Source organism: Pan troglodytes, chromosome 1 (genome assembly GCF_028858775.2).
Source record: "Pan troglodytes isolate AG18354 chromosome 1, NHGRI_mPanTro3-v2.0_pri, whole genome shotgun sequence".
Lineage (NCBI taxonomy): Eukaryota > Metazoa > Chordata > Mammalia > Primates > Hominidae > Pan > Pan troglodytes.
This window is the reverse complement of record NC_072398.2, coordinates 90,247,545-90,271,712: the sequence shown is the minus strand read 5'-3', so window position 1 is coordinate 90,271,712 and position 24,168 is coordinate 90,247,545. Positions and strand designations below refer to the sequence as shown.

General features: G+C 39.2%; 1 protein-coding gene across 2 annotated transcripts in view; it reads left to right on the top strand.

Moving 5' to 3' along the window:
• The first annotated feature begins 497 nt into the window (after positions 1-497).
• PYHIN1 (pyrin and HIN domain family member 1) overlaps positions 498-24,168 on the top strand; it is a 45,608-nt gene continuing 21,937 nt past the window's right edge. Inside the window, exons 1-7 of one of the 2 annotated variants that reach the window (XM_525227.8) lie at positions 498-722; positions 5,841-6,125; positions 7,369-7,487; positions 8,024-8,191; positions 10,920-11,342; positions 12,734-12,922; positions 13,819-13,986. In XM_525227.8, coding sequence (XP_525227.6) covers positions 5,861-6,125; positions 7,369-7,487; positions 8,024-8,191; positions 10,920-11,342; positions 12,734-12,922; positions 13,819-13,986 — 1,332 coding nt within the window. In that variant the 5' untranslated portion in view covers positions 498-722; positions 5,841-5,860. Of the gene's footprint in view, positions 723-5,840; positions 6,126-7,368; positions 7,488-8,023; positions 8,192-10,919; positions 11,343-12,733; positions 12,923-13,818; positions 14,381-24,168 lie in introns of those variants that run through there. The other variant, XM_016929962.3, reaches the window with a different exon arrangement.

Sequence of the window (24,168 nt, the reverse complement as noted above, 5' to 3'; positions counted from 1 at the left end):
GAAAGGATTTATATATTCATAATAACTTTCTGATCTGGAAAGCCCTAGGTTTGTCAACTATTAATAACTGGGTGAATGCTTCAGGTAGTATTTAAACCAATTGCTATTTCATAGCAGACATTCTCCCATGCAGGAGATGCAGTAAAGTACTGGCAGCAATAGATGCTCCTACCAAGATCTCCCCCTGCAACCGCACAGGAAAGGAGGGAGAAGAAACCACCTTGCTTCTCTCATATTTGACAATCATTCATCGGAATAGAGGTCCCTAATGTCCCACATGTAAGCCTGCTGGCTAAGTTCTAAGATTGGAACTCCATTCAGATATCAACATTTGTAAGAAAAAAAATTTTAAATATAACTTTGATATAAATTTTACTTTGATTAAGATACCTACAGGAAAGAAACTGTTCATTTTCTCTAACAGGATGGAAAGCAAACAATACGGGTGGGAGGAGTCTGCACGTTGTTTCACAACTCCTCTCTCCCCAGGGCAAAGCAGAGTATGAGGAAGCCAGCACTGGTCAAGTGACTCTAAGAAGGGCCATTTTCCCTTGTTGTCTTTGAAAATACTTCATTTTCTTAGCATTTCAGGAGATTATAACATCCTGTATTTCAGTTTCTGAGAGCTTTACTGACTGATTTCCCTATTCAAAACAATCCTCATTTCCTACATTTCTGAAGGTCTCAAGATCTGGACTACTGTTGAAGAAATTCCCAGTAAGGTGAGTACTGTGGGTATTTTTTTATAGAAAAGATCTAGATGCTTCCTTGAAAGCCACAAAATCACAAGGGAAAAATCAATATTGGTTCTTCAGGGCAGTGGGGTGAGGGCAGTAGGGCTGGTATCAACTATATTCAGAAAAGTGAAAACTGCAGTTAATACTTCCAATTCTTTACTTACTTCAAAGATAGTAGATATCCTTTATTCTACAACTGGGGCACAAATGAAGGAATATGCATTTTGACCATTGCAGATTTTAAAACAAATTCTCTGAGTATATATTCTCTGAAGTTAGAAACCTTGGTGGCCATTGGGGTCTGGGCAAAAGACAAGATAATGATTTCATTCTTTTTTATGGCTGCATAGTATTCCATGCTGTATATGCATAACATGGATACGGCTAGAGACCATTATCCTAAGTGAACTAACACAGGAATACCAAATACTGCATGTTCTCACTTATAAGTGGAAGTTAAACACTGAATCCATATGGGCACAAGATGGGAACAGTAGACGCTGGGGACTGCTTGAGAGGGAAAGGTGGGAGCACTATGTGGGTTGGAAGGCTATCTATCTGGTACTATGCTCGCTACCTTGGTGATGGGATCACCAGACAACAAGCCTCAGCGACACACAGTTTACTCATTTAACAAGCCTGCACATGTACCCCCTGAACCTAAAATGAAAGTAGAAGATAAAATAAGACAAAATAATGATGTGCACAAAGTATCAGGAAATAATATTAAGTAAAAAACACATCTAGACATACAGCTGTATTTTATGGTATCTCAATTTTACAAAACATGTTCTCACACACAAACATATGTGAGAACGTTTTGTAAATAATATTATTCTACAAATGCAAACACATAGTAGAAAATGTATCCGTTTTGCAAACACAATTATTCAAATAATTCAAATAATTCAAATGTGTCAATATTTTCATAAGTATGTTTAACTTTTACATTAGCATCATTCTATACAAGATGTGAAAGGCAGTTTTTATTCATTTTAAGATTACTTCCTGCCCTCCTGAAAGTTAATGATGTTTTATTTTTCTAGTGGCAATGTACAGGGGAGAGGCATGGAAGTCAATTTGAAATAGATTTATATTGTCAAAGTTCAGAATTTTTAGAAGACTTTCTGTATAGCCTGGTGCAATATCTCAGTGTACTTGACTAGAATATGAGATTTTAAATGTTGATTTCAGGATTTATATATGTTAGATAAATATTGCTATCAATTATGTTGCTCAAATTTGTAAAAATGTTTTTTTACCTTGTTCATTTAGTATTGGAAGATATAGAACCTCCTATTATAAGACTGTAATTTCTTGTACTCCTCTCAAATTCATATATATAATATATAGATATGCTCACATGCATAGTTGTATAATGTATATTATGTGTGTATGTGATCATGCATACATGTTTCCAAACATAAACATACACATATAAATATATATATTTGTGGCACCGTGTACATATGTGTGTATATGAAGATAAATATATTATATAACATTATATTATCATGAAGGACTATACAATAATGAAAAATAATATACATTTATTATTATTAGATAAATCTATAATTTAAATTATTGTATCTTCCCAGGAATTCAACCTTTTACCATGTGGTATCTGATAATACTCTTTGTCTTAAGATCTTTTAAAAATGATTCTAACATAGATAAGCTGGCTTTCTTCTAGTTTCTCCTTGCATGATAATTTAAATTTTTTTTCATCTTTCAGTGATCTTTTACTGACAACATACATATAGAAATTTTAAATCAAATTTGATAAAAGTTGTCATTTAACTAGTTAACCTCTTTATGTATAGGCTAATAATTAACATATTTTGGCCTGCTTCTGCTATCTTCACTTCAATTTATAACACTTCTATATTCTCCTACTTGTCTGTTTTTAAAACTTATATTTCCATCTCACCCTTTAAGACAATTACATTAGTAAACTCATATTCTTTTTCTTCCCTCCCTCCACCATGTTGGTATACTTTCTGTTTCTCTTTTCTTTGATCAGGGCTTTCTTTTTAAGTCATAGGCACACATAATCAAGTTCGTTTTTCATTCTTACTTGTCTTTTGGCCTGCAGCTTTTTAAAATTTTTTTTTAATTTTCTATTGAAAAGTACCTCCAAAAATGTTTCTGTGTGCATCTTTGTCTGGAAAAACTACTGAGGCCTTGAGGTTCAGAGAATAGTTTTTGAGGATCTTATGTTTAAATATCATTTTGTTTAGATTGAAATTCTAGTTTTAAAATTATTTTTTCCTTCAAGACAAGATGAGAGCATTTCTTTTGTACCTGGGGGGCTCGGTATGTTTTGAAAATCAGAAGTTGGAGGTTTATAAAGATTACTTAATGCACATTTTTCTAGAAACCCCAGTGTTATCAGTGTCATTACTACAAAAGCAAAAGCGCTAATATTTCAGCATCAAAACATATGAATATTTGTGTTTAAGTGGAATAAATAAAAATCATACATAGCCTCCTGTAAGCTCACATCTGGTTTCATTTTGCAAATAAATTGTGTTGTCATACTCACAAAACAAATCAAAACTTCCCATTTCTAAACTTTTTGTTTAGCAATTTATATGGGACTTTGGGCCAGCATTATATAAAAATGATTCCATTCTCCTCTTTCAAGTAGATTTGTTGTTGAGAATCAGTTTCAATCTAATTTTTGGATCTTTGCAGGTGATCTAAAGCCTTCATTCTTGGAGGCTTATGGAGTATTTATTTGTTTTTTATGTTCTTCAGTTTCACTATATGTCTTTGTATATATTTTTTCCTTCATTCTATGCTTATCAATCTGAGGACACTCATGTTCTCTCAAGAAGAAAGCAATTAACCGCCCCAGGAATTTAAATATCTAAATTACACAAGAGGTACACAAATACATGTTTTCTATAATTAAAATATTTGTTTTTGTATTTATTTTTATCGAGGTGGAGTTTTGCTCTTGTCACTCAGGCTGGCGTGCAGTGGCATGATATCGCTCACTGCAGACTGCACCTCCCGGGTTCAAGCAATTCTGTTGCCTCAGCCTCCTGAGTAGCTTGGATTATGGATTACAGGCACCCACCACCATGCCTGGCTAACTTTTGTATTTTTAGTAGAGACGGGGTTTCACCATGTTGGCCAGGCTGGTCTTGAACTCTTGACCTCAGGTGAACTGCCTCCCTCAGCCTCCCAAAGTGCTATGTTAATTTAAAAAGGAAATAGGAATCCATAGCATGCTTTGAGTGTCATCATGTGCTAAAGTGCACTGGTGCTAAAGAGGTCCAGAGGAGTAACACTCTGTCCATAAGGGCACTCTGAAAATTTCTAGAAGACAAACTCTCAGTTGAGTCTAAAATGTTGTAGGAGAGGCAGTCAGAGAGAGGAATGTGGGAATGGCTTTCCAGGCAATGAAAAGAGAATTAGCAAAGTCGTGAAGCATGAAAATGTTTCATACTTCTGAAACGTAAGATATAAGGAACACACAAGTGCCAGAGGTTAAAAAAAAAAAAAAAAGAATGCAGATTATTCAAAGTCTTCTGAAACAATACAAGAAGCAAGGAATGTATTGAAAAGAAAATGGGCAAATATTGAAAGATTTCAGTGGGATAAAAATGTGGCTTATAGAGAGAAATGTGGATCTGTGAAATGAAAATGAATTAGACAAATCAAGCCTAAAAGAAAAATCAAGCAACTATTGAAATATTCCAGCCAATAAATCCTGTGTTCCTGCAATAGAGAAAATGTAGATGTTCAGGAAAGTGATAGTTTTATGGGCACAGAGGACAAATATGGCAGGGCCCAACACCAAGGAAGAGGATACTGATGAGAGCTGACAAGAGAAGAGTTAAGGAGAATAGGGTCGGCGCCCCAGCATGAAACTGTAGTGCTGCGGCAGAAAGTTATTCATATAAGGTGAGAGGCTGCAGCCCATTTACACCTAGGCCACTCCAGTCATAGTTGTGGGTGTGGGAAGATTTAAGAAACAACAGGCAGGTTTTGGGGGATAGGCTCCAGCCCCAATAAAGGATGGGAAGAGCAACCAAGCACTTTGACACTCCACAGCCCATACTCTAAACACTGAGACAATTCCTTGTTCACAGACCTCCCTCTAACACCTGGACCCAATTCAACTATCCTCATTCAATGGGATGAATTACTTGGACATTCCTAAAGCAAAAGTTCTTCACTCAATTTCTACAGTAACACATTTGGTCATTAAGTCCTTCTTTATCACACATATTCATGGACAACTCTTTCTTTTTTATTATTATTATTATTATACTTTAAGTTTTAGGGTACATGTGCACAACGTGCAGGTTTGTTACATATGTATACATGTGCCATGTTGGTGTGCTGCACCCATTAACTCGTCATTTAGCATTAGGTATATCACCTAATGCTATCCTTCCCCCCTCCCCCTACCCCACAACAGTCCCCGGTGTGTGATGTTCCCCTTCCTGTGTCCATGTGTTCTCATTGTTCAATTCCCACCTATGAGTGAGAACATGCGGTGTTTGGTTTTTTGTCCTTGCGATAGTTTGCTGAGAATGATGGTTTCCAGCTTCATCATCCTGATACCAAAGCCTGGCAGAGACACAACAAAAAAAGAGAATTTTAAACCAATATCCTTGATGAACATTGATGCAAAAATCCTCAATAAAATACTGGCAAACCGAATCCAGCAACACATCAAAAAGCTTATCCACCATGATCAAGTGGGCTTCATCCCTGGGATGCAAGGCTGGTTCAACATACAAAAATCAATAAACGTAATCCAGCATATAAACAGAACCAAAGACAAAAACCACATTATTATCTCAATAGATGCAGAAAAGGCCTTTGACAAAATTCAACAACCCTTCATGCTAAAAACTCTCAATAAATTAGGTATTGATGGGACGTATCTCAAAATAATAAGAGCTATCTATGACAAACCCACAGCCAATATCATACTGAATGGACAAAAACTGGAAGCATTCCCTTTGAAAACTGGCACAATGAACAACTCTTTCTTATGGGCCACTTATTCACATAGGCATACATCTTCTTTTAAATTGTCTGTATACATGTGTAACACTATATACCATTTTTCTCTTGCAGGCTCACTTATATCTTTAGAGATGGCAAATAACTACAAGAAAATTGTTCTACTGAAAGGATTAGAGGTCATCAATGATTATCATTTTAGAATTGTTAAGTCCTTACTGAGTAACGATTTAAAACTTAATCCAAAAATGAAAGAAGAGTATGACAAAATTCAGATTGCTGACTTGATGGAGGAAAAGTTCCCAGGTGATGCCGGTTTGGGCAAACTAATAGAATTCTTCAAAGAAATACCAACACTGGGAGACCTTGCTGAAACTCTTAAAAGAGAAAAGTTAAAAGGTAATTGGGAAGAGGGAACACCCACTCCCTGCAACGATCCCCACCCTTCCCAACCTTGATTAGAATGCCACCTTGGTCGTAGCTGATACATCCTTTTCCCAATTTGTGATTCACTGGCCATGACAATGTTGGTACTTCAGATGCCAACAAGTTGACAACTTATGGCATTCCATTACTAAAGTGGATTGACGTATATCGGAGTTGAGGTGCAGTAAAAGAACAAAAAGGAGAGGGAGTTGAAGAGAGACTGAGACTTCTAGTACATTCGAAAGATTACATAATGACAAAATAAAATTATAAAAATTGTTGTTTATATCTGAGATATGTACATTTAGTCAATTAATGTGTCCATTCTATTGAGAATATTCAACACACCATCATCCTTTATAATACAAAAGATAACAATACTTATATGTAAGCATTGCTCCCGGAAGTGTGAAGACCTCCCCTCTTGTCATGTCATTGAGTTAAAATAATTAAAACAAAGTCAGCCTGGCGCTGTTGCTCACGTCTGTAATCCCAGCACTTTGGGAGGCTGAGGTGGGTGGATCACGAGGTCAGGAGATCGAGACCATCCTGGCTAACAAGGTGAAACCCCGTCTCTACTAAAAAATACAAAAAATTAGCCAGGCGTGGTGGCAGGCACCTGTAGTCCCAGCTACTCGGAGGCTGAGGCAGGAGAATGGCGTGAACCCGAGAGGCGGAGCTGGCAGTGAGCCGAGATCGCGCCACTGCACTCCAGCCTGGGCGACAGAGCGAGACTCCGTCTCAAAAAAAAAGAAAAAAAGTCAAAACTCACCATATCTCACCTCACAAACCTATTTAACATCTCCTTTCACTAGTTTCTGTAATTTAAATAGATTATCTGGAGAATATGACTAAGCAGTCAGCATCATGAGAACCTTACGTTTTAAAAGGAAATGATAGAATAGGATTGGGAAAGGGTTTGACTGAGCACATGGAGTTCAGAGGACAGGAAGGATGTTCTCACTGCACAAGGGAGGAGTGATGAAAACACTAAGGAGTGTGAGTCAGTGTTTGTGCCTTTGTTTCTCCTGCTGACCTCCTGGAAGCCAGACTAGGCTAATGCAAGAGAGATAGACTAAAATACACCTGAACCCTCAAGCAGGAGCTAAGAGCAAATAGTATTGAAACTGCTTCAGGTGTCCCCGATCATCTGCTCTGGGTTTATACATCTTGCTTTTCTCTGCATTACTTGCGAATAAAATTGAATCCATTCCAGTCAAAGGAATAATCCCATCTAAAAAGACGAAACAGAAAGAAGTGGATCCTGCTACACCTGCATCCACCCCAAGCAACCGTCTCACAGCTAAAGGAGCAGAGGAGACTCTTGGACCTCAGGTAAGCTTCAGGAAGAGGAGCAGGCTTCAAGTCTCACAGTGGAAGCTCTGCTGTGGCTCTTCCACTCAATCTGTCCAGCAGGCAGTTATTTCTTCATATGTTTCCCATCAAGTTTCAGATTTATCAAATTACATAATAATTGATCATCTTTCTGCAAGGCAACAAGTTAAACTCTTTAGTAAACATAATGTAAATATATATAAAATAAATATAATATTTTCATCCCCAATAGACAAGGATGTTAACTTGAGAGTCAGATAAAAAATGTTTGCCTATGTTTACAAAAGCCTAGTTTCTTAACTGCAAGTCAGCATGTCCCAAAACACAAGTAATTAAGGAATGATGTGTGTTACTTTCTCTGCTCCCTTTTTAAAAATGAAACCATCTATGCCGTGTTCTTTCAATTGGCCTGGGGATGTACTTAAGTTTCCAAGAAAAACAATTTATATACAATAAATATATTACCTTGTAATGAAAATGTGCTCTGCTTCATTTGACACTGAAAGTAATTAACAAGAAAAATAAACTACTTGTAGAAAAGAAAAAAACCATCTGAAGAAGAGACTGGAACCAAAAGGAGTAAGATGTCCAAAGAGCAGACTCGGCCTTCCTGCTCTGCAGGAGCCAGCACGTCCACAGCCATGGGCCGTTCCCCACCTCCCCAGACCTCATCATCAGCTCCACCCAACACTTCCTCAACTGAGGTACACTCTTCCTGGTCCCCTTTTGATTCATTTTCTTCAACCCAAAATGTAGGAATCTGATTTCATCTTCTACTGAAAAATGACATCAATCATCAGCCAGTAAATCAAATGTATAGACTGAGAATTCACTGCATTTTAATCTTTTGCTTCCACAGGCATACTCGATGAACTTGACATTATCTCTGACTGCAGGAAGTTTTCTGTCCTGTGTTGTTTGGGGAAGAGACAGAGAACTGCAGAATCTGGAACTTTCAGCAATGGACTCACTGTCTACTGCCCCCATCTATTATACACCCATTCCCTTTGCTCACTAATTTGTTCAAGTTTCTCTGACATACACCATGCTCCTTTTTCCTTTAGGATTTTCACACACCATATTTCTTTCACCTTTAAACTCTTACCTGACCAACCCTATCCACCCTCTGGATCCCAATATTGAGATCTTATCCTCAGGGAATCCTCACTTAGACCCCTGTAACAGGTTAAATCTTCATGGTGTTCTGTTTCCTAGGAACTTCTTTCTTTTCTACTGTTTATGACAACTGAAGTTAATAAGTGTTTATCTTTCCCACCTACTCAAAGTAGTTCCAAGATTAGGGCTAGTTTGTAATTCTGTGGACCACTGTAAACCAGGGCCTAGTTCAGTGTCTGCCTCATGGGAAGCTTCCAATAAATACCTTTACTCAATGAAAAAATGAAAACCCGGTGGCTCACGCCTGTAATCCCAGCACTTTGGGAGGCCGAGGCAGGTGGACTGCCTGAGGTCAGGAGTTCGAGACCAGTCTGGCCAACATGGTGAAACACCATCTCTACTAAAACTACAAAAAAATTAGCTGGGTATGGTGGCGTATGCCTATAATCCCAGCTACTCAGGAGGCTGAGGCAGGGGAATTGCTTGAACCAGGGAGGTGGAGGTTGCAGTGAGCTGAGATCGCACCACTGCACTCCAGCCTGGGTGACAGAGCGAGACTCCGTCTCAAAATAAAAAAGTAAAAAAAAAAAAAAAAGGAAACCATATTCTAAGATATGAACCATTACAGCTAAGCAAATGACAAATAAAGGTCATCTGACTCAGTCAAAGATACCTATTGTGAGGCCAAAAGGTTGTAAAAACAAAGAGAAGTGATGGAATAGGGAAGAGAGCTCACGAGTTTGGGAAAATGTAGGCAGGCAGAAGACGATACACCAAGACTTACAAATGAAAGAAAGTAAATTACAATTAATAATTGCATGATTCTGATCATCCTTATAATGCTGTACTCATCTCAAATTTGGACAGGTCAGCCTTACTATATGCATGTATCAACAATAGTCTAAAAACTAATTGAAACTCTAATGAGATTTATTATAAAAAAGAATGTTCTATATTTCTGATACACAATAAAGGGGATCAATTATGATGGGCAACAAGTGATGAAACCACAACACCAACCTTAATTTGCTCTATTCCCTTTTTTCTTACATTTGATTTTGTATTAATATAAGACTATTTCAGAAAAAAAGGAATAAATGCAGACAAACCAGATCAAACTTAATTAACTTTACATGAAATTCCAGCATCCATAACATGCCACATTTCTCTATATACCCTCTCATATTTACTCCTATGTATACACATATTTTTTCTGAAAATATCATCATACAATGTAATGTCCTATTATGTCTCTCTGAGCAGTTATATGATCCCCTTCATGCAGGTCCTGTATTCATGTGGCTCCTTGTGAGGTTGCATATCAGTTACTATTAATATTCTCATGGATGAATCTACGGTTACTGATTAACTTGTGTTGGGAAAGGACTTTTCTGTTTTAGGCTGAATGGGTCACATGGATGAAAAGTCAGATCAAATAAAGTCCAATCACTCACAGATGATCACTGTATATGGTATTCCAGATCAGACCACTCCAGGAGCTGCTGGTTTGTGAATGAAACAAACCTACCTATTCCTCCAGTGCTTTTTCTTGAAATTGAACAACTTTCCCTTCATTAATGTGTTCTGCTGCAAATTAAGGAAACCTGGATATTATAGAGAAAGGATATTAAAGACAATCCACTCTGATCCTTGGTTTTCTGTCAGCATGCTACCTCCTAGAGCCCTGACATTGAGAAAGACTGCAATGGTGGAAATGACACTCTGTAGAGTGCCTGTAGCCTGAACCTACTGAGATGAGGGCATTCTGAGGGGTTTAGCCCACAGGTGTTCTCACCTGCTTTAACAGCATTTATCTTAGGCAAGAAAAGTATGAGTTGTATGCTAAAAATTGCCCTGTCTACATTGGTAATAACTAAACACTGTTGATGTATGTGGTTTGTGGTGGACACCCTTTACCATTTTCAGCGCTATTCAATTGTATTTTGTCTATTTTTATGCTCTGGCATTTTAAGCTGGTAAGAGTAAAACTACAACTCATTATTTTATCCTAAATTTATTTTAAGTTAATTCATGATGATCGGCTCAGCATCCACTTGTCTTTTGTTGCTATTATATCTTACATTTTAAGGATTATTCTGTTTAAAGAAAGTCTTCTTTTACTATGTGGTCTCCTATATTACTTCCTCTGGCTATGAGACTACTTCAGAATATCCTCTCCTTCCCTGTATCCTGGCCCCAGCTCTACACATCTATAACTTTTTGGGGCCCAATGTTGTGACTTGAGGTCACTGAAGAGCAATTCTGTATTCCTCACTCAAAAATTTCTTTTTTGTATTCCTTTTGTATCATGCGCAGAGCCTAAAACCATTGGCCAACCGTCAGGCAACTGCCAGTAAAAATATTTTCCGAGAAGACCCAATAATCGCGATGGTACTAAATGCAACAAAAATATTTAAATATGAATCCTCAGAAAATGAGCAAAGAAGAATGTTTCATGCTACAGTGGCTACGCAGACACAGTTCTTTCATGTGAAGGTTTTAAACATCAACTTGAAGAGGAAATTCATTAAAAAGAGAATCATCATTATATCAAATTATTCCAAACGTAATAGTCTCCTAGAGGTGAATGAAGCCTCTTCTGTATCTGAAGCTGGTCCTGACCAAACGTTTGAGGTTCCAAAGGACATCATCAGAAGAGCAAAGAAAATTCCGAAGATCAATATTCTTCACAAACAAACTTCAGGATATATTGTATATGGATTATTTATGCTACATATGGTAAGGCATCAAAGCTATTTTGTGGCATTTTCTACAATAACACTTGAAATTAAAAGCCCTGATGTGCTAAATGGAAGTTTGCATATTTACTTAACATTAAAACTCAGGACTCTCTCAAAACTACTGACAAGTAGATAAAGTCTTCTTCAAGGTTAATACCAGGATTAGGAGAACTATTAATGTTCTCATTCTTTCCAAAATATCACCCTGAAGTTCTTTAGTAAAACATTCACTGAGAAACCTTGAGACTTCATCAGCTATGACTATCTATTATGAGTCATAACGATCAAAGATAGTGAGGGATCTAGATCCATACAAACATAATACTAAACTTATTTCTTTGATTATAATCTCAATTGTAGCAAAAATCACATTGTTTTCATTTTGAATACAGTATTGTTCTTTGAGGCTTGAGTTCCAGTTTTGACAATCAGGGCAAGAAATGAATTGACTGTTTATACCTGGAAGTCAATTGCAGTAAACAGGTAGGACAATGTTCTGACCAAATGAAATGCATTCATCCAAAAGTATTGAAGGGCTGAGAAATATAAATTTGGGTGATACTTGGAGAATCAGGTAATCTGTACTCGTATATTAGATATGTCGCAAAAAAAGAGCAGAAAAATTTTTCTGATATGTTACTGTCAAAATTCACGAAACTAGTTAGCTTGAGACATTCCAACTCAGAAAACCATCTATACCTGGCTATTGAGTCCAGTAATTTCTTAGATGACTGACAGCTCATGATCTGTTATATTTATTTTCTAGAATGACCTCTTATTTTACCAGCATTGCTTTCTGTACACACTCTTAAAGAAATTCTTAGAAATACACATCCAGAACGATGAGTAATAGCCTTGATGAGCAAGAAATTGGAATGTTTGAGCTTAAGGACCTGAGTTCAGGATGGGAGCAGATGTTGAAAGAGATTCAGTAAATGGAGAAAGTCAAAAAAGTAATTAGATAGTTACTAGAAGCTTGTTTTTTATTACAGATTCCTCATAACATAGTGAATGATGAGTTGTAACAGATGCCCATTCTTTTTGCATAGCGGCAGAGGCCAAATAAGCCTACCAAGGACTTCAGGTTCCTTTGTATCAAGGTGCTTTGGGAAGCATAGCAGTCTTGGAGGTGAAAGAAGTTGAAAATGGGAAGATAACTCATTGCTCTAGAACTGTAATAGAAATACTTAGAACATTAAGGACTTAAACAAAAAGGATATTGAAGGAGAGCTCTGTGAGATGGTCTCGACTAAGGCATATGTATTATATGTCAATACAGTACTAGGAGTTGCTGTCTTGCATCTTGTTTTTAATCTGTCACAAGAGACTTTCCTGTATGCACGGTAGTTACTATGTTCTCACAAACATGATATTAATTTTTTGTTGCAGAAAATTGTAAATAGGAAGATGACAATCTATGAAATTCAGGATAAAACAGGAAGTATGGCTGTAGTAGGAAAAGGAGAATGCCACAATATCCCCTGTGAAAAAGGAGATAAGCTTCGACTCTTCTGCTTTCGACTGAGAAAGAGGGAAAATATGTCAAAACTGATGTCAGAAATGCATAGTTTCATCCAGGTGAGAAATAAAGAAACAAATATTAGTTTTCCAAAGATGAAAATCATTTGCTTTAAGTTTTAGGAAGCCATACTTCTGTTGTTTTACACTTAAAATTCTGCAGAGTTCATGAGAAACCAAATAATGCCCTTGCGCTTACATTTAAATAGAGAAAATTATTAAAATATATTAAGAGATGGACAATTATCTTCTTCAAAAAGACATGAAACTTGTGCTAAATATTAAAATATTTGAAGAAACTAGGAGGCCACGGGCCTAATTGAAGTTAGTTATCAAAACCAAGTTCTTTGCAGTAAGACAGGCTTGGTATATATCTTGCTCATTGGTTGCATGATATTGGAGAAATAGCTTACATGTTCCTCACACAATTGGTTTGAAAATTAAATGAGATCATGGATATACATTTTGTAGCCCATTGCCTTCCTTGTACCTTGTGACAAACCAGTATGCACTAGATACTACTGCTCTTAACAAGGTAAAGACAGACATTGGAAAGACTTCAGGCAGAGAAAATGTTGCATACAAACAATAAAAGTGAGAAAAAGCATAGTGAGTTCTGTACAACTTTGGCATATGTGGAAAGGTATGAGAAATTCATGCAAGACAGGTAACAAGCAGCCCTTTTCTCATCTGTCTTATGCCATAAAGACAAAAATGGATTTCATTTTAAAAAATAAGTGAATAAAGATTTTATTTTACTAAGAATGTTAGATCATTTTACATTTTAGCAAAAAAATATATTGGCAGTTGCCTGGAGGAATACATTAGATAGAGGCAATCTTTGAAGGTAATGACATCTATTAGAATTTAATAAAGGATGATATTCTCACATATTTAAAGATGTTATGCTTTCCCTAATATTAAAAAACATTAAACAAAAAAATGAATACTTTCAGATACAGAAAAATACAAACCAGAGAAGTCATGACTCCAGGAGCATGGCACTACCCCAGGAACAGAGTCAGCATCCAAAACCTTCAGAGGCCAGCACAACCCTACCTGAAAGCCATCTCAAGACTCCTCAGATGCCACCAACAACCCCATCCAGCAGTTCCTTCACCAAGGTACAATATCCTGGGTCCCATGCCTCTTATCTCCCAAATATAAATTACAAGGATCATTAGACTGTTGAAAGAGTTTCTCTTCTAATCCCTAACTGTGTACAATCTCTAGATAAAATTAAATCACCCATGTATTTATTGAATGCATACAGTGAGATACTACCACATGATAGTCTTTGCTATCTAAAAGATATTTATTTGTGCAATGATTGCTGACCACAAGAGGGCTAGTATCTTGTGTTGCTCCACCTATGGGAGGGGAAATGGCCAGAGAAGTAGAGATGAAGACAAAGAGTGTGTTATGACCCACATTCCAATTTCTTTCACAACTTTCCCCTTTGCTTATTGGTATTATCTCTGAATTTATTTTCAGCATTCCAAGTTGAAATAAATATTCGAAGTATATATTTGGAAACATGCTATTTCATTGTTGGGAATCTATTTCTCCCATCTCATCACTGGCAAGAATTTCCTTAAATTTCAGACACCAACTTAAGTATTTTCCTCTGGCAAGTCCTCAATGATACAAGATAGCAGAACTGTTGAGTCCTCCTATTGTTTGCTTTTACAGGGCCTCCTGTCAATGAGAGTAAAGTACTAATTTCACAGAAGTGAACAGAGAGGCTTATCATATAAGATGTTTTCCATACTTCCTTGATCTGGGGTTTCCCTTAATAGGGTCAGTGTAGCACATGATATATTTGTAGAAAAGAAAAAAACTACAAGTCCCAGCATAGAACATGTAACGACAATGTTCTATGTTTGAGCATTTAACTAGGTGTTTGGTCTTACATGTTGTTCCTGATGTACATTATCTCATTCCTTCTTCATAACCATCAAGAGGATGCTACTTTCTGTCCCAATTCACATAGAAGAAAATAAACGCATGCAAACATAAAAAAAAAGTCTTCCTCAAGTTCTCAAAGACAGTGTTAGAGTCAGGATTCATATCCAGTCCTATTGAAATGTAAAACTTGAACAATTTATGATTATATGTGGCTTTAGATTAAAAGTTGAGATATACTAATGTCAGCAATTTATTTTACAAATTTCAGAATTGACAGTGTCATTTAATGAGTATGTTTGCATAGCCCAGGCTCTGCAGGGCTTCTCAAAAATAATGAGGTACCCAGAATGAACAAAGTGTACTGTCATAGAGAAGCCACTCTCCAGAATTAGAGTCCTCTCATTCTTCTCTATAACAGAGTGCTTTTTATATATTACATAACTGAATTCTAGAAGTGGTAGAACTATGGAAAGTAACCTATTAATGAATGGTTAAAAAATCAGTGAAAATAGAGAAAATTATATGATTGAGGAGACCTATGTCCTTGCTTTTGGAAAAAAAATGTTAAAAAACATTTACTGCAAATGCTCAAGTAGATTGTTAAGTATTTCTAAATATGATTAACAGCCCTGAGGATTCTGGTTAACTTATGCAGACTACAAAACAGCAGAATTCTGCATCTGGAATTGTGGATTTGAAAGAATCCTTCTAGCACAGTGATTAGATAGATAGATAGATAGATAGATAGATAGATAGATGAAACATAAAGCTGGATTTCCTACAATCTAAAGAACAGACAACAGGTACCCATTTGTGTATTTCCTTGACTAGAAAGACTTAGTTTATAAACACCCATCAGACATTTTCAGAGTGAAGTTTGTAATTCTGGTTTCTGTGTATGCAGAAGAGGAGATTTAGGGAATTTACATTTATACAGATATTCCAGAGAACATTCACAAAGAAAGGGTCCTGTTAAAATGGATAAAATATTTATTATGTTGTGACTCATATTGAAAATTATTGACCAGAAAAAAATAATCTATTTTCCTCCCAACAATTAAGGACCCAACCACTGAAACTCCTGACCTCAATCTCCTAATCAGCCCCAGAGCAGAGTGAGCCTCAGCAAACTGCAGTGAAGAACTCATTTCTATATGGGTTCCAGCATCAGGTTTCTCAGTTATGCCCAAAAACCACATCATGCAGTTTCTTACACAAGATACTATCTTGCATTTCCCATTCCTGTGCTTCACAACATCATAATTACTAGGGTGATTGGATCATGACAGGTACCTCATTGATCCCAACTGAATACAATCTTTTTAATAAAATTTATTATCATTAGTTAAGTATATTCTTTGAGACCTTATTAGATTTTGTCTTTTGGTGTTTACAAAGTATATGTTCATGAAATCATTCCTGACTCAAGAGGATTACTGTCTTTTGTTGGTCCAGGTGTAGAGAGAGATTGTGGGGATATAGCCAGATAAAGGAAGATGAATACAAGAATGTGTTCATTACCTATATTCCAGTTACCTTTCATCCTTTCACTTTGTTTATGACCATACCTCAGGTTTTATTTTAAACTCTCCATGGTCTTTTCCAAATCAGAAGCTTTGACAAAGATTGCTTCCTTTGCTGGGATCATTTTCTCCAGTCTCTTCTCTAACCCACCTCTCCAGCCTAAATCCCTTCCTAGGACAAGTTCTCACTGGTACCTGTGGGGGTTTGTCCTGCAGACCCTGACCCAACAACAGATGAATAACGTACAGTGACACAGATATTCTGCCTGCCAGTTCGGCTAAGGGTCCAGACCCATCACAGACACCAAGGAAGGTGCTGTAAAGAGTAGCAGCCACAGCCTCCACTAGCCAGCCCTGCGGGCATTTATTTAGCACAGATTTAATTGACAAAGGCTTTGAGTCAACACACCTGTAGGTAATTAATCTGATCACCAACCCCCAAGTAAAGAGCGATTATGCACCCACGGTTGATCAAAGGTTGGTCTTAAGACCACAGAAGTAAACAAGCTATTTAGATAAACTACCTTCCTTTGTATCCACTTTAAGCTATTTACTCAAGGTAAGGATTAGGCTGCTTTCAGCCATAGCCCTATCTTGAGACTTTTACAAAACCTTCCAGCCTTCCAAGAAGATTTGTGTCTATGTCCTAGAACTTCATCTTAAAATTTTTCCACCAGCCTGACTGAACTACAACATGTCCCCCTTTTCTGTTTTCTGCATCAGGTTCTCTTGACTGAAGCGTACAGATGTGTGCAGCAACAAGTATGTTGGGCTGGGCGGTCATTGCTATTATTCTGGCTTTGCATCCTAGAATTAGCAAATAACATAAGATAATCATGAATATAATTAGCAGCATTCTTTTCCAGTCAGAGTGACCCCCAGGAGCAGGCGTCGAACCAGTAGAGATAATCTTGCACACCCTTCCATATGGCTGTTTGTTGGGTGTGTGGACCTATAGTGTGAAAGGATTCTAAAATTTTAGTTTTAAGTTGCTTTATGTCTGCTGCCAAATTGTCATGAAAGGTTTCCCAGAGGTGTTGTTTCACCTCATTCCAAGCATGTATTGATTGATTCCATGGTAGAGAAATGATACAGATATGTTTATTTCCCCAGTCGCAGTTTCATTGCTGTTGGAATGCCAGTGCGTCTTGTTGCTCCCCCACATATTCTAAGGCAGCCTCGAGGGACTGCAGTAATGCAAGAATCTTTTGATCTATACCTTGCTGTAAGAGAAGTTTATTAGACACATTTTTGGCCATATTATCTATAAAAGCAGCTGTTTGTACTGATTCAGTAATAGATGCAACAGCCATACTAGCAGTTGCCAGGATGACTATGGCTGAGACCATAAAGGCTATAAGTGTGCCTACGAATCTTTTGAGTCTGACCTGGGACAGGGGACGTTCTAAGGTGGCAAGGGCAGAGGAACCTTGCCAATCGCATGTCAAATTGACTGGTAGGAATGCCTCAGATTGTCTCCTTAATATCATAACACTAGCAATATTTAAATTAGATATATTGTCATTAGTGATACATGAGGCAAACCAAGCCTGTCCCTGCACCTGGGTCACAAAGGCGGAGTTTTGGGGTGTCATGCAAATATCAGTTCCCATAAGGAAAACATATGGATGGGGAGTGCAAATTAGGCACTGATCAGTGTGATTACAAGTGAAGGCTATAGTGTAATTGTGACTGGAATTATGATATGTCCCATGCCAGGTGTCAGAGGAGGTGCTAAGATGTCCCAGGCACCATAAAGTGTCATGGGGTGGCAAGGACTTTACTTGGGGTCTGGGATAACCCATCCCCCCATCAGCCCAAATCATAGGGGAACGTGATGAGGTTACAAAACTGTGATTGATGCCATGATGGATGAGGACATCAGTAAGGCTGCCCTGCAAACAGCTGTGTGGGCTCCAGTCTAAGATGTTATAATTGCCTAGTTGGAGGCTATGGGCTTGTTCCCCATGACAGACCTCCCAGCTAAAGTGGAATTCATTACTTTCCTGGCTTGTTCTGTTTTGTTTTGTTTTTATTATTATACTTTAAGTTTTAGGGTACATGTGCACAATGTGCAGGTTAGTTACATATGTATACATGCGCCATGCTGGTGCGCTGTACCCACTAACTCATCGTCTAGCATTAGGTATATTTCCCAATGCTATCCCTTCCCCCTCCCCCCACCCCACAAGAGTCCCCAGAATGTGATGTTCCCCTTCCTGTGTCCATGTGTTCTCATTGTTCAATTCCCACCTATGAGTGAGAATATGCAGTGTTTGGTTTTTTGTTCTTGTGATAGTTTACTGAGAATGATGATTTCCAATTTCGTTCATGTCCTTACAAAGGACATGAACTCATCATTTTTTATGGCTGCATAGTATTCCATGGTGAATATGTGCCACATTTTCTTAATCCAGTCTATCATTGTTGGACATTTGGGTTGGTTCCAAGTCTTTGCTATTGTGAGCGCAGGAAGGAATGTTTGGGAAAGCGGCATTAATTGCATTACCCAGTTTGAGGCTGCCTGCAGCTAAGACTGTTAAGGCATTTCTTTTGCCATGATGTAGCCACATTTGGGTTTGGGCAGGTACACATTAAGGGTTAGAACCTTTATAACTTACACACAGTGGAAGGATAGTGGAGTGATATGTAGTGTTATCTGGCACCTTAGTCCAATGTGTGCCATTATTGAGAGACCCCATTGGGTGTAAATCTAACCCTCCTAGCCAAGCAATCACGTTATTAAAGGCTGGAAAGGGAGTGTCTGCCCAAGTGACAGGGCGAAAGAGAGGCAGATCTAAGATATGAGCCCAGTAGAGTTTAGCAGGTACAGGTTGCAGACAAAGCGAGAGCATAAAAAAGGAACAATACCCTAAGTGATTTGCAATGTACAACAGAAAGCATAGCAAGAAGCAAATTATCTGGAGTGAATGGTGTCTGTGTCAGGAGCAGGATTCATTCAGCCTCCTGAGTTGTCTTCTTCAGCATCCCCCAGGTAATGTCCGGGGCTTGTGTCATCCGAGGAAGCCACATTGTCCAGGGCTGCGGGTCCTGCAGGGTTAGTTCCTTCATTTCTGGTACCAGGTTGGGTCCTAGCCACACTGTGATATGGTTTGATGTGTCATGCTGGAATCCAAAGAGGACCTGGGGTGTGTGGACACAAGCATACCCTCTTCCCCACGTTAATAATTCACTTGGACCACACCGTACATTACCATTGACATCTTTCCATAAAACTGAAGGTTGTATGCCTAGAGAGGTTTCAGCAAAGTGCTTTTCTACAGCTGATTGAAATGTGTCATCTAAATTTTTAAAATTAAGCATAAATAAGGCTTGTGCCAATAGCGTGGCAGGGTATTTACCCATACTCCCCCTTTTCTGTTTCTTGAGCATATTTTTAAGGGTGGAGTCGGCACGTTCTACCATGGCTTGTCTTTGGGGGTTATATGGGATGCTTGTGGAATGTTGGCTATTCCACATGTGACAAAATTGTTGAAATTGTGAGCTGGCATAAGCTGGACCATTATCAGTTTTAATTTTTGTGGGCTGTCCCATAAGTGCAAAAGTTAATGACATCTCCAGTGGATTTTCCAGGAAGAACGTGTGCACTAATTAGATGAGTGTTAGTATCAACGGATACATGTACATATCTTAGTTTTCCAAATTCAGGGATGTGTGTAACATCTGTTTGCCATAACTGATTAGGTTCTAGTCCTCTAGGGTTAACACCTGTTGAAGGAGGAGATGTGCCTGTGAGCTCGAAATCTGGGCATTGTAGGATAATTTGTTTAGCCAGTCTCTGGGTAAGTTGAATTTGCTTAGATAAGTTTCTCCAATTTTGGTGGAAAAATTGATGCGATTAGGTGGCTTTGTCAAGCAGTGATGTCATAACCTGAATGTCTGCTTGTTCATTGCCATAAGCCAATGGGCCAGGCAGTGAGCTGTGGGCTGGAATGTGTGTAATAAAAATAGGACGTGTATGTTGATCTAGCAATTGCTGAAGTCAGAGAAAAACAGCACACAGGGCGGGCTCCAGAGTGGACTTAATTAGGGCTGTCTCAAGGTTCTGCAATAAATAGAGTAAGCAGAATCACTAACTATATTGATGGGCTGAGTGGAAAAAGTTTCCAAGGCCAATATCAGAGCCCCAATCTCAGTTCCCTGAGTGCTAGTAAACCCAGATCGAGTGATTGAATTATGTGGTCTCCACCAGACTAGCGCTTTTCCATGTTTACCGGAACCATCAGTAAACAGTGTTAAAAGCATTAGGTGTGGGGGGAGTGAACTACTTTTGTAGGTAAAACATTTACTAGACTTTTTGGGAATGATGAAAATGGGTGAATCCCAAGGGCTATTAAGAGAGTATCATCCATAAAATGAATAACCTTGCAATCAGGAATTTTTTTTTCTACTGGGGAGCAAAGTTTGCTCTTAATTGCTCCTTAACTAACTCATGGGCCTTTTGTAATTTTTCTCCCTTTAGAGGTTACCGTTTTACTTAAATTGGATTTGGAGAGAGTCACGTTAGGGGTAAGAGAGAGATAACAGTGGCCATTATTAGAAAGAAGTTTTTTAAATTTTAAATTTTTTCTTAAATCTTAGCATAGAATTATAATCTGGGATGTCGCTTGTATACAAGGAGCACATGAAATTTTGCTGTGGTCTGCCTGCGGAGCTGGAGAGCTAAGCAGGTGGGCCCCAGGGTGGTGGCTGCATTGCGCTTGCCTAGGCGCCGCTTTTGCCTGTGTCGGTTTTTTTTTTTTTTTTTTTTTTTTTTTCCTGTGCCGCTCCCTCCGGCTGCCTGTTGGGTGGACCTTTCTGCAAGTGCCTCCTGCCCCTCCCCAGCAGTCTAGCTCCTGCAGCTGGGCCTGGCTTCCTGTCGTGGCAGCTGTGCAGGCTGAGTTCCTAGGAGCATTAGCTGGCTGCGGATTTGTGAGCTTCCCCGCTGCCGAGCCTTTCTTTCTACCTACTGCTTGCTTGGCCGCACAACTCCGGCCTCTGATGCTTTTCAAAATCTTTTTATAAGCGTTAAAAAAAAATGGGTTTATGATTGCCTTGTTGATCTTGCATTACTGGGCAGGGGAACGGCTCCCCTTTTAATGCCGCTTAAGACAGGGTTCCATACCTGGAGCATATCCCGTCTTTTTTCCCATCTATTGGAGGAGGGAGCTCAGGCAAAACCTCCATTCCTCTTTGTTATTTTGGCTTGGTGATATTGGGGCTGAGGGAAGAGGAAGTAGTAAGGCAGGTGATGGTTCCTCCTCCTTCCCCTTTTTAGGCTCTTCTGGTTGCAACGAACCAGAGCCGCTCTAACTAAAGCCCATAGCGTTAGGGCTGTTACTGGGCCCCATTGCCCTTGAGCATAATGTTGTTTAAGATTTCTCCCAGAGGGAGGAGCCAAGATGGCCGAATAGGAACAGCTATGGTCTACAGCTCCCAGCGTAAGCGACGCAGAAGATGGGTGATTTCTGCATTTCCATCTGAGGTACCGGGTTCATCTCACTAGGGAGTGCCAGACAGTGGGCACAGGCCAGTGGGTGCACGCACCGTGTGCGAGCCGAAGCAGGGCGAGGCATTGCCTCACTTGGGAAGCACAAGGGTCAGGGAGTTCCCTTTCCGAGTCAAAGAAAGGGGTGACCGACGCACCTGGAAAATCGGGTCACTCCCACCCGAATATTGCGCTTTTCGGACTGGCTTAAAAAACGGCACACCACGAGATTATATCCCGCACCTGGCTCCGAGGGTCCTACGCCATGGAGTCTGGCTGATTGCTAGCACAGCAGTCTGAGATCAAACTGCAAGGCGGCAGCGAGGCTGGGGGAGGGGTGCCCGCCATTGCCCAGGCTTACGTAGGTAAACAAAGCAGCCAGGAAGCTCGAACTGGGTGGAGCCCGCCACAACTCAAGGAGGCCTGCCTGCCTCTGTAGGCTCCACCTCTGGGGGCAGGGCACAGACAAATAAATAGACAGCAGTAACCTCTGCAGACTTAAATGTCCCTGTCTGACAGCTTTGAAGAGAGCAGTGGTTCTCCCAGCACGCAGCTGGAGATCTGAGAACGGGCAGACTGCCTCCTCAAGTGGGACCCTGACCCCTGACCCCCGAGCAGCCTAACTGGGAGGCACCCCCCAGCAGGGGCACACTGACACCTCACAAGGCAGGGTATTCCAACAGACCTGCAGCTGAGGGTCCTGTCTGTTAGAAGGAAAACTAACAAACAGAAAGGACATCCACGCCAAAAACCCTTCTGTACATCACCATCATCAAAGACCAAAAGTAGATAAAACCACAAAGATGGGGCAAAAGCAGAACAGAAAAACTGGAAACTCTAAAACGCATAGCGCCTCTCCTCCTCCAAAGGAACGCAGTTCCTCACCAGCAACGGAACAAAGCTGGATGGAGAATGTCTTTGACGAGCTGAGAGAAGAAGGCTTCAGACGATCAAATTACTCTGAGCTACGGGAGGACATTCAAACCAAAGGCAAAGAAGTTGAAAACTTTGAAAAAAACTTAGAAGAATGTATAACTAGAATTACCAATACAGAGAAGTGCTTAAAGGAGCTGATGGAGCTGAATACCAAGGCTCGAGAACTACGTGAAGAATGCAGAAGCCTCAGGAGCCGATGCGATCAACTGGAAGAAAGGGTATCAGCAATGGAAGATGAAATGAATCAAATGAAGCGAGAAGGGAAGTTTACAGAAAAAAAGAGTAAAAAGAAATGAGCAAAGCCTCCAAGAAATATGGGACTATGTGAAAAGACCAAATCTACGTCTGATTGGTGTACCTGAAAGTGATGGGGAGAATGGAACCAAGTTGGAAAACACTCTGCAGGATATTATCCAGGAGAACTTCCCCAATCTAGCAAGGCAGGCCAACGTTCAGATTCAGGAAATACAGAGAACGCCACAAAGATACTCCTCGAGAAGAGCAACTCCAAGACACATAATTGTCAGATTCACCAAAGTTGAAATGAAGGAAAAAATGTTAAGGGCAGCCAGAGAGAAAGGTCGGGTTACCCTCAAAGGGAAGCCCATCAGACAGCGGATCTCTTGGCAGAAACCCTACAAGCCAGAAGAGAGTGGGGGCCAATATTCAACATTCTTAAAGAAAAGAATTTTCAACCCAGAATTTCATATCCAGCCAAACTAAGCTTCATAAGGGAAGGAGAAATAAAATACATTACAGACAAGCAAATGCTGAGAGATTTTGTCACCACCAGGCCTGCCCTAAAAGAGCTCCTAAAGGAAGTGCTAAACATGGAAAGTAACAACCGGTACCAGCCGCTGCAAAATCATGCCAAAATGTAAAGACCATCAAGACTAGGAAGAAACTGCATCAACTAATGAGCAAAATCACCAGCTAACATCATAATGACAGGATCAAATTCACACATAACAATATTAACTTTAAATGTAAATGGACTAAATGCTCCAATTAAAAGACACAGACTGGCAAATTGGATAAAGAGTCAAGACCCATCAGTGTGCTGTATTCCGGAAACCCATCTCACATGCAGAGACACACATAGGCTCAAAATAAAAGGATGGAGGAAGATCTACCAAGCAAATGGAAAACAAAAAAGGCACGGGTTGCAATCCTAGTCTCTGATAAAACAGACTTTAAACCAACAAAGATCAAAAGAGACAAAGAAGGCCATTACATAATGATAAAGGGATCAATTCAACAAGAAGCGCTAACTATCCTAAATATATATGCACCCAATACAGGAGCACCCAGATTCGTAAAGCAAGTCCTGAGTGACCTACAAAGAGATTTAGACTCCCACACATTAAAAATGGGAGACTTTAACACCCCACTGTCAACATTAGACAGATCAACGAGACAGAAAGACAACAAGGATACCCAGGAATTGAACT